We start from the raw sequence: 11,646 nt of genomic DNA on the forward strand, positions 1-11,646 counted from the left end.
GTCTAAGGCCTGAGTTCAAACGACAGGATGATGATCAGATGCTCAGCATTACGGTCAGATGCATGTGCTCTTGAAACGCATCCAAAAAGACGTGTTTTGAACAGAACGCCTGCTTCCAAAGTCCTTTACTGCCAATGAGGAGTTTTGGACGTCCAGTTACGGTCGCACTTTAAAATCTGCCCACAAGAATCTTCCCGAATAGTGAAAGGCTTGGATAGTCGTGGATCAGAGGGTACAGCCTCAGAATAAATGGAAGTACCTTTTGAAAAGAGATGAGGAGGAATTTCCTTAGTCAGAGAGTGGTGAATTCATGGCCACAGACTGTTGTGTAGGCCAAGTCAATGGATATTTTTTAGGCAGAGATGGACAGATTCTTGATCATTGATTCTTGTTATTCTTACCGAAGTGAATAATCTCACATATCCCCAAATTTTAGCCCACTATTTCTTTCTAAAATGTCCTTGTACATTCTGTCCCCACCTCCCTGTCATTAACATAGATTGCAAATAACTGCATCCTCACCATTAATCCCTGCAGCAACCCATTAGTTGAAGTTTACCAACTAGACATCGTTATCTCAGCCCTCTGTTTTCGGTTCGTTAGCTAATCATCTACCCCCGGAGTCGTCTCTGACCTTGTTCAGTAACTTCTAATCTGACATCTTGTATCTCCAAATGTGTCTTGGTGTCAAAATTAGTTTGACAACACTCCTGTGAACTACCTAGGGACACTTTTCCACATTAAAAGTGTTGTGAGAAATTGGAGTCGTTTTACGTAATCATGCTTCACTTCCGTGATGGTTTTGTGCCTGTTTGCAATGGCATGACTGCATTTCGAAACATCTTGGATAACTCTGCGCTTCGGGGGAACTGAAGACAAGCCTAATTGCCCAGTTCCCCAGACAGCAGGCAGCGTATTGTGGAACTGCTCGGCAGTCTCGTTAGCAGCTTGTTATTTTCATGAAGCTGTGAGGATGAAGTGAAGACAGGCCGCTGTGTGGTGGGGCTCTGTTATTGACCACTGCGGGCCACTACTCCCACTGTAACAAGAGCAGCCCTGTGGAGAGATGTGTTGGTAATGGGACCCAGCAGGCTCCCTGGGCACTTGCACAAGCGAGGGGGTGGGGTGGTGGGGGGGGGGGGACTTTAGAGATGCAGCGCGGAAACAGACGCTTTGACCCGCCGAGTCTCCCTGTACACCAGCACTGTCCTATGCACTAGGGACAATTTACAATTTTACCCAAGCCAATTAAACCATACGTTTTTGGAGTGTGGAGAAAACCAGAGCCCCGGGAGTAAGCCCACGCGGTCATGGGTGATCGGACAAACTCTGTACAGACAGCACCCATAGTAAGGATGGAACCCAGGTGCTGCCCTGTTGCTTTATTGTTTAAAACACAACTCTCCCCACCCGTTTATAACACTCACAGCAACTATATTTCTTTTTTTTTGCCCATCTCGACTTACCCTAAATTCCTCTTTGCCACATTATGGTATTAGGCGCTGATATCACAACGAGGGGCAATAATGTTACCGACGGATGTCTTGATGAGTGGAGAAGGTAGTTGAGGCAGGTACTATCACAATGTTTAGGACCATTTAGACAGGTACATTGGTAGGTTCGGTTTAGAGGGATAGGGGCCAAACGCAGGAAGGTGTGACAAGTGTAGATGGGCACGTTGAGTTGATGGGCCTGTTTCCACACTATATGACTCTCTGTGATTCTGACTATGACTCTATGAATGGTCTCCCATTGGGGGGGGGGGGGGGAATGAGGGAACAGTGCGTACAAAAATGATCAATCCCAAACTGCCACCAGATTCAATTCCAAAGCGTAAAACCATGATCCAGGGACAATATTTGGTGTCATTATTAATTTTTTGATCTTATTTCCTCCCCTCCCCACGTTACCCTGGCCCATGTGGACTCGAGCCCCGGTACTTCAGTAATATTTGTGTCCATCTCTCCAGGTGCTGGAGGTTGTACGCTCCAACTACGACACACTGACCCTGAAGCTGCAGGACGGCTTGGACCAATACGAGCGCTACTCAGAGCAGCCCAGGGAAGCAGCCTTCTTCAAAGAGTTGGTGAGTAAGGAGTCCTCGAAGACCCTGCATCTCTTGGCCCATTCAAGATATCAGAACCTTTCACAGTCCATCCTTGCTATGTCCTATATAACTGTAACATGACCTCCCGACTTCTATACACATAGTCATAGAGTAATGCAGTGTGGATTCAGGCACTTCAGCCAAATTTACCCACACCGACCAACATGTCCCATCTACACTAGTCCCACTTGCCTGTGTCTGGTCCAAATCCTTCTAAACTTGTCCTATCCTTGTACCTGTCTAATTGTCCTGACCATGTACCATTATAATTGACTAAATGGCACTACATTCCTCTGCAATGTATGTGTGCTGATAACAACTTATGGTTATAGGAGCAGAATTAGGCCGTTCGGCCCATCAACTCTACTCTGCCATTCTGATGTATCCTTCACTCTCCACCCCATTCTACTGCCTTCTCCCCTTAAGCCCTGACACCCATAGTAATCAAGAAGCTGTCAATCACTGCCTTAACAATACACATTGACTTGGTCTCCACAGCCGTCTGTGGCAATGAATTCCACAGATTCACCACCCTCTGACTAAAGAAATTCCTCCTCATATCCTTTCTAAAGGAACGTCCTTTTATGCTGAGGCTGTGGCCTCTGGTACTAGACTCCTCCACAAGTGGAAACATCCTCTCCACATCCATTCTATCTAGGCCTTTCCCTACTCTCAAAAGAGAATGCAAAAACTTGCATTCGCATCCACCAACAACTTTTGCTGACAATCCACTCGTAAAAGTGATTAATGCAGATTATAAATTATTGAAGCCTTGATCCCTGTCGACACCATTAGTCGCAATGTGCCAAGTTGAAATTGGTCGTAGACAGTCCACCATCCTTGCCAACATATTCCCCTCAATGCGTGATCTCTTACCTTTTGTGTGGCCCTTTATACTTTAGGGATACAGTATGCAAACAGGCCCTTCGGCCCACCGTGACCGTGCCAGCCAACGATCACCCCGTATATTATCCTGCACACTAGGTCCGATTTGCAATTTTACCAAAGCCAATTAACGTACAAACCTGTACGACTTTGGAGTTTCGGAGGAAACCAGAGCACCCGGAAAAAAACCCACGCGGTCACACGGGGAACGTGCAAACTCCATACAGACAACACCCATAATCAGGAACGAACCCGGGTCTGCGGCGCTGTAAGGCGACAACTCTGCCGTCGTGCCAATTTGCTGCCCAAAAGGTTAGGTTTAAAGGGAAGTGGTCCAAAACGCAGGCAATTGGGATGAGTTTAGATGGGGCATCTTGGTCAGCGTGGTGTTGGTAGGGTGAAGGACTTGTTTCCATGCCGCATCTGCTACGGGTGTCAGAGGTTACGGGGAGAAGGCAGGAGAATGGGGTTGAGAGGATAAGATAGATCAGCCATGATTGAATGATGCAGTAGACTTGGACTAAATGGCCTAATTCTGCTCCTTCAATTTATGAACTATCAATTTGAGATATTGCGATGCTTTTAGTGTTTTTTGTTGTGAACATGGATATAAGGTATTTTCTGCCTATCAATCCTGAACCTCCGATTAATAATTCCATAGTTTCATCCTCCTGGGGGACAATTTCTGAGTCGGTTCTCTGTTGTTCCTGCAGGTTCGCTCCATCAGTCTTAACGTGAGGAAGAACCTTGCTGTGAACACCCTGAGTCAGGAGATCTTGCTGAAAGAATTCTCCTCCATATCCTGAGACGGACTCCCATCGTGTCCTCCCCCAACGCACGGATGCCTCCACTTCCTCCTCTTTTTCCCGGGTGGATTTTACTTGTCGAAAGAAACAATGGGATTGTCTTCCTTCGGTGTCTGTGGCTGCCAGCTGTTTTGTTGTGACTTCTACCAGACCCAACCTGTCCCCAGCGCTGTGGAGAGGAACATCAGATTCTGCACCCCAACCTACATTCATCTCCTGTAGTTCTCCCTGTAACGATCTTCGTGGAGCCGAGATGGGGTCTCAGCAGCCTGGCGCAAACGTTTCTACCAACCCCCCCCCCCTCCCCCCTACTAACCCTGTCTGATCTATAACTTTATTCCACCTTCTTCCGGTTTGGTTTCACCTCTCCTCATCATGGGCGACTCTGTGGCCAGTAACTGCAGACTCGCAAGCGTGAGAGTTCCTTGAGTAAAGCGCAAGGAATACGGGTTGGGTGGCGTCCAGGGAGGGAGGAACATTTCGGGCCGGTGAGCCTCTGACCTCTCTGAGTTATCGGTCCCACTCGCACCCAGCTCCCAGTGTAACCTGCCGACACACATTTGCGAGGAAGTGACTCTCGAGCTGGGAATGAGGTCCTGCGGTAGCTGCTCACAGGCATAGCCGGCTGTGTGCTGGAGTGATTTTTTTTCTTCTTTCTATGTAGTGCTGATCTTTAGTTACTGTGTTTACTGGAAGTACTGATGGCTGGAGGTAAGCAATACAGCGTTTATAACCTTCGTGTGGATCGTGGTCTGAAAATAAAGAGATGTCACACATCCTCCTTCCTCGCACGACGTCCCTTTCATAGAGTCATTCCACCTTCGGCCCAGCTTGTCCATGGCCCCATCTAAGCTAGTGGGCAGTGTGTAGGTTTACTATTGTAGGTTCAGCATCACCGTGCCTGTGCATCAGTCCCTCTGACACCTCTTGACTGGCATCAGCTTCTTTAAAAATTCCACAAAATAGTTTGATTGCAAGACACTGCACAGAAACAGGCCCAACGGCTCACAGAGTCCAAGCAGAGCATCACTAGTTCTATGTAATCCCATTTTCTCATCCACTCCCTACACGCTAGGGGCAATTTACAGAGGCCAATTTTACGTACAATCCCGCACGTCGTTAGGATGTGGGATGAAACCGGAACACTCCGAGGAAACCCAGGCGGATACAGGTAGAAGGTGCAAACTGCACAAAGACAGCACCCGAGGTCAGGTTCGAACCCGGGTGTCTGGTGCTGTCTGGTACTGTGCTGCCGTAAAATAAAATAATACGCTATTTGCTTTTTCGACTTGGGTAATGGCATTGTTTGCTGTAACAAGTAGTCTGCTATGTCTTGTAGCCTTGCCCTGTCTTTGTACATGGCAATAGCAGTGTTACCAACTGGTTGCAAACCTCAACTGGTTGCAAACCTCATCTCTCACTCTCTAGTACTTGCCCCACATAGCACATGGGCAACTTAGTAAAGGAACCACTGCAGGGGCTGGACATTACTGCTCGTCCTCAACTAAAGGAAAGGTGTAAGACTTGCATTCCACTAGCACCTATCTCTAATTCAAGATGTGAATTCCAGTAGTGTCTTTAAAGTGTAATTGCTGTTTGAGGATGGCACAGCGGTAGAGTTGCTGCCTTACAGCGCCAGAGACCCAGGTACGATCCTGACCACCGGTGCTGCCTGTACAGAGTTTGCACGTTCTCCCTGTGACTGCGTGGATTTCCTCCAGGTGCTCCGGTTTCCTCCCACATCCCAAAGACGTGCAGGTTTGCAGGTTAATTGGCTTCTGTAAATTGCCCCTAGTGTGCATGATAGGACTAGTGTACGTGTGATTGGTGGTCGCCATGGTGTCGGTGGGCCGAAGGGCCTGTTCCCACAATGTATCTCTAAACTAAACTAAACAAATGGAGGGAAATGTAACTTGCAATTTGAAAGGTTCAGAAATTAATGGTATAGGATTATTGTTATCACCTTTACCGAGGAACAGTGAAAAGCTTTGTTTTGCATGCTATTCTGATAGAATAAGTACATAATATATAATCAAGTCAAACTCACACACAATGGATAAAGCAAAAGGGGCAGATACAGAGTGCAGGATATAGTTCTCAGCATTGTAGTGCATCAGTTCCACAACAAAGTTGTCGACAACAAGGACTCCTAATTATCGACTGTAGCTTTGCCTTCAACTTCATAATCCCATCCAAACTCATCTCCAAATTCCTGGACTGAGGAATCAGCTTCCACCTCTGCCACACAACGCTTTTCACAGTATCTTGGTACAGGTGACGATAATAAACTAAACTAAACTCTGGAACCTCGACTTTCTGACCCACAGACCACAATTTAGACTTTACTTTAGACTTACGAGATACCGAGCAGAAACAGGCCCTTCGGCCCACTATTGCCGCACCGACCAGCATTCGCGCAGAACATTAGCATTATCCTACTCCCGAGAGACAATTTACAATTTTACAAAGCCAATTAACCTCCAAACCTGAAAATCTTTGAAATATGGGAGAAAAACAGAGCACTGGTTACCGCTTGTGAGAGAGTCTCGGGCCAGAGGCCACAGCCTCAGAATAAAAGGACGTACCTTTATAAAGGATATGAGATGGAATTTCTTTAGTCAGTGGGTTGTGAGTCTGTGGAATTCATTGCCTCAGACGGCTGTGGAGGCCGTCAATGGAGATTTTAAAGACAAAGATTGATAGATTCTTGATTAGTACGAGTGTCAGGGGTTATGGGGAAAAGACAGGAGAATGGGGTTGAGAGGAGAGGATAGATCAGCCACGATTGAATGGTGGCGTAGAATTGTTGGGCCAAATTACCTTATTCTGCTCCTATAACATGTATTTGTAGACTTGGAGAAAACTCACACGGTCGCAGGGAGAACATACAAACTCCATACAGACAGCACCTGGAGTCAGGATCGAACCCAGGTCTCTGGCGCTGAGGCAGCAACTCACTGCCGTGCCACATCGGGATAATAGGTGACACCTTCTGCACAATTCCCAACGGCAGTGATGTGATGACAAATGAATCAGTTTATAAACGTAGCTTTGTTTGGAGGGGTAGTGTCGGTCTTGATGGTGTGGGGGATGGCATCTCTCTCGGTGGCAGACTGGAGCAGCAGCCGCGGTTACATGCTCGACTCTCCAGGGACCGACTCGAATCCACAATCACCCAACACAGAGCCATGTCTGACCAACCCTCACCCCCATCTCAGATAAAGGCAACGCATTCAGTGTCCATCCATCGACTCGATGTGACGCATACTCACCCTCTTCAGACGTCAGGCATCCAAACGTTGAAGGTAGGCTGCAGGAGATCAGAGGGATGTGCACGGCTCCAGGCAAAGGTAGCTATCTCATCAACACTACACAAGGTAAGTAAGCAAACCTCAGAAGACCTAGAACGAACTCACAGATCATACACCAGAAAAAAACAAAGAACTGTTAGGGAAGGCACAGTGGTGCAGCGGTAGAGTTGCTGCCTTACAGCACCAGGGGCCCAGGTTCGATCCTGACCTCGGGTGCTGTCTGTATGGAGTTCTCCCTGAGAAGACGTGGGTCTTCTCCAGGTGCTCCGGTTTCCTCCCACACTCCAAAGACCTACAGGTTTGTAGGTTAGTTGGCTGTGGTAAAATTAAAAATTGTCCCTAGGATGTAGGATAGCGCTAGTGTATGGGGTGATCACTGGTCGGCAAGGACTCGGCGGGCTGAAGGGCCCAATTCCACGCTGTATCTCTAAAAGTCTAAGGAAAAGTTTAAAAAACTGCCGATCAAAGGTTTCAAAGGTTTGTTTATTGTCACGTGATGAAACTCGTTGATGGTTAATACACGAAAGGACCCAAAGTGGAGGTCCCCGACATCACCTATCCATGTTATCCAGAGATGTTGCCTGACCTGCTGAGTTCCTCCAGCACTTTGTGTCCTTTTGTGTATCTACCATACTTAGTAATGTTTCAGATGAACGTGGTAGAATTGGAAGCCTCAACAATTTCCGAAGAATCTATGCTCTGCATCTCGTCAAAACTGCATTTACCCTAATGTTCAATTAGGGTAGAGGAAGCTTCACTCTGTATCTAACCCATGCTGTTCCTGCCTGGGGGTGTGTGATGGGACAGTGTAGAGGGAGCTTCACTCTGTGTATAGAGGGAGCTCGTTCAGTGACCCATGCCCCATTCTAGGTTCATTTTGCCCCTCATCCTGCCTCCGCCATCTCCCTTCACTCTGTTAAATATCCATGAATCTCAGATAAAATTAACGTCAGATCGAGGTGCCTTTTGCAGAAGAGTGTTCCTCCGCCCTTTCATTCCCTGCAGCTCCGATCTAAAAATAGAGCGGGGAGATGAGAGTGTTGGCTGCTGCTGGGAAGAGATGAACTGTGAGGAGAGAAACAGCGAGAGGTTGCAACAGCTGGGGACTGTTATTGAAGCTTTTCGCTGCAATATCAAAGAAATTACTCTCCAAAGATGTTTATTTGATCCTGGTGTTAGTGTGAGGAGTCAGTGGTGTGATTGAATGCAGGAACTACTGTAGGCCACGCAAAGGCTAATAACTTCCATTGAATGATCAACACAGTGAGACTGCCTGCTGCTAATTATAAGCTGTGTGTGATGTGACGGCTCATTTCTCCATCCTTCTGCGCTATTCAAGCCTGGTGCTTTCCTGCACCCTGTCCCGCCCTACACCTGGGCTCCTCCGGTGCCTAACTGCACATTACTGCCACTCAGAGAGGCTGCTGTAATCATCTGGTTTCTATGTCCTCTTACAAATCGCTAACCTGCAATCATGGCGGAGATCAGGGCAACAGAGTCTCTTCAGTTTTTAGATACAGCTTGGAATCAGGCCTTTTCCAGAATAAAAGGGACGTATCTTTAGAATGGAGATGTGGAGGAATTTCTTCAGCCTGAGGGTGGTGAATCTGGAATTCATTGCCACAGGCGATGTGGAGGCCAAGTCAATGGCTGTTTTTAAAGCGGAGATTGATAGATTCTTGATTAGTAAGGGTGTCAAAGGTTACGGGGATAAGGCAGGAGAACAGGGTTGAGAGGGGGAAAAAGGATCAGCCATGATGAAATGGCGCAACAGACTTGATGGGCAGAATGGCCTAATTCTGCTCCTATGGCCTTCGACCCACAGATTCTACACCGACCATCGATCACCTGTTTGCACTAGTTCTTTGTCCTATTTTCTCACCAACTCCCTACACACAGAGTGATTTAGTTTTATTATTTTCACGTGTGCCAAGAGATAGTGAAAGACTTTGTTTTGCATACCATCTAACTACATGGACCATACACAGATATGGTCAGTTTCAAAGTCAAGTACAATAGATCTATACTTACTGATCCTCAAAAACTCTCACCAGTTTCTACAGATGTACCTTAGAAAGCATTTTATCAGGGTGCATTACAGCATGGTTTGGGAACAGCTCCATCCAAGACAGCAGGATATTGCTGAGAATTGTGGATGCAGCCCAGACCATCACACAAACCAACCTCCCTTCTTCCATTGACTCCATCTACACTTCACGCTGCCTCAGCAAGGCCACCAACATAAACAAGGACCAGTCTCACTCCGATCACTCCCTCTTCTCCCCCTCTGCCATCAGGCAAGAGGTACAGAAGTGTGAAAGTGCACATCTCCCGATTCATGGTCAGTTTCTTCCCAGCTGTTATCAGGCAACTGAACGATCCTATCACCAACTAGAGAGCAGTCTTGATCTACCACCTACCTCTTTGGAGACCCTTAGACTATCTTTAAGCTGACTTAACTGGATTTTGCCTTACATTAAACGTAATTCCCTTTCTCATGTATTTGTACACTGGACAGCTTGATTGTAATCATGTATAGTCTTTCCACTGACTGGATAGCACGCAACATAAACGCTTTTCACTGTACCTCAGTACACGTGACAATAAAGAAAACTAAAGTTAAAAGATTACAGTGATTGAATCAGATGGTGGCAGCCTTCTCTGGGAAGAGCACACAAAGAGTCGCCACGATCTGGTGCCATCCACTTTTGCAGAGGGCCAATTAACCGACAATGCTGCACGTCTTTGGAAACCGAAGCAAACCCACTCATTCACCGGCAAAAACATGCAAACTCCACACGGACAGCACCCGAGGTCAGGATCGCACCCAGGTCACTGGTGCTATGAGGCAGCGGCTAAACCAGCTACGCCAGCCCCAAATAATATTTCTCTGCAAAAGAAATATCAATGTCCTCAATTTGCTCTCTTGTCCTCATGATGCAGAGAGCAGGTTTACAAGCAGCAGATCTCAAGTTACAGTCAAGGAGCTGACTGGTGGTGGGGTATTTGATTTTACTTCGGAGTCACGTGAGTGATTCCGTGAAGAACCCGCTCAGCACGCATGCGCGGCATTACGTCCAGCAGAGCAACAGCGGCACAGCGGGAGTCAGGCGCTCCCGCTATGGAGGTGAAAGAACGGACCGTCAGGTAAGCTGACGTCGGGTTTTTCTTTCACAGGGAGCCTTCTGCTTTCAGGCAGAGAAGAAAGGCTCTAGAACAGACCTTCCCCCTGCTCGACTCCACGGAGGAGCGTTCCATCTGGGGGGGGGGGGGGGGGGGGGGGGCAGCAACAAGGCGGTAGGACCGCTTACCGGGCGGTCCGCTATATCCCAACACCACGCCGAGCCCAGCCCGCTAGCGCCTGAGCAGCGGTCTGGATGTAAAGCCATGGAAGAGGCGTCCGGCCGGTGGCTCCGACATGTCGGACGGGGACGTCTCTCCACCCAGGCGGGGGAGAGACAGCCGCCTGAGCCGCATGGAGCGGCTCTTGGAGCAGGAGCTCCAACGAGGTGCACCCCAGGAGGGGCGCTCTCGCAGAGGGGGGTCAGGCACTCCCTCCACAGTGCCTTGTGCACTGTCCATTGCTTCCTCCTTTCCAGAGGATAGCTTTGGTGACCAGGACTGGGCTGGTCAAGAACAGGGGCAATGGCTGAAGATCTCGGGAGTATGCAAGGGGTGCAGGAACAGGAAGAGCTGCTAGGTGTGGTGGACAGCTACGTGGAAACCCCACGTGCAGGAGGCCGTTAAAAGCCTGACGTCAGCCATCACATCGTTTTTCCTCGTTCCATGGACAAATACGGAGATGACCACAACCTTCGTAAACAAGTCATAAGACCTGCCATAAAATCCTACATAGTGGGGTTGTGCATACCCCAGCCACTGAGCCAGACCACTGCTCTTTGGCAAAAACCTCACAAAGCATATGAAGGACCTGCAAGAGGTTTTACAAAACTTTCGGCTCATGAGGGCAGGGCCGGGACGAGCAAACCAAAAACAGTAATTCCTACGCAGCAGCACCCCATTGCGTCCATCAGTCAACGTCTACCATATCGGACTGATGAAAGCTCGGGGTCCGCATTCTATCACCGAAAGTCTTTTTTAGACCAGGGCCCAGAGCGGACCCCATGAAAAATGTGCCACCCCCCAACGCCACCGCCACGACAGACGACGTGCAACACTCGTTGGACCAGCAGGAAACAGAAGAATACCCGTAACCATGGAGGTAGGTGGGTCTGGTTCCTACCAGTATATAGAGTAATACTAACACATGGGAGTCTATCACGAGTGATCAGTATATACTCAATGGCATTAGTGAATACAAATACAATTCATACTAGAAAAATTGCCACCAGGTCAACATTCACCCCAGAGGGTATTTTTTCCCCTCTCCGTTAAAGAAACAAGAGGGACAAGCTGAACTGGTGAGAATAATTACAAAGGGTATCATGGGAAAACCTGAACCCTTGCAATTCGTATCAAATATATTCACTAAACCCAAAAAAGATGGTGGGTGTCGCATCATCATTGACTTAACTTC

The 11,646-nt window shown here is 48.0% G+C and overlaps 1 protein-coding gene across 2 annotated transcripts in view; it reads left to right on the plus strand.

Annotated features, from left to right (window-relative positions):
- The window catches only part of armh3 (armadillo like helical domain containing 3), a 117,408-nt gene extending 112,829 nt beyond the window's left edge, over positions 1-4,579 (plus strand). The window contains exons 25-26 of one of the 2 annotated variants that reach the window (XM_033034080.1): positions 1,970-2,086; positions 3,706-4,534. In XM_033034080.1, the coding sequence (XP_032889971.1) occupies positions 1,970-2,086; positions 3,706-3,798 (210 nt within the window). In that variant the 3' untranslated portion in view covers positions 3,799-4,534. Of the gene's footprint in view, positions 1-1,969; positions 2,087-3,705 lie in introns of both variants that reach the window. The other variant, XM_033034079.1, reaches the window with a different exon arrangement.
- Positions 4,580-11,646: the final 7,067 nt, after the last annotated feature.

The sequence above is a fragment of the Amblyraja radiata genome, chromosome 15 (genome assembly GCF_010909765.2).
Source record: "Amblyraja radiata isolate CabotCenter1 chromosome 15, sAmbRad1.1.pri, whole genome shotgun sequence".
In the NCBI taxonomy this organism is placed as follows: Eukaryota; Metazoa; Chordata; class Chondrichthyes; order Rajiformes; family Rajidae; genus Amblyraja; species Amblyraja radiata.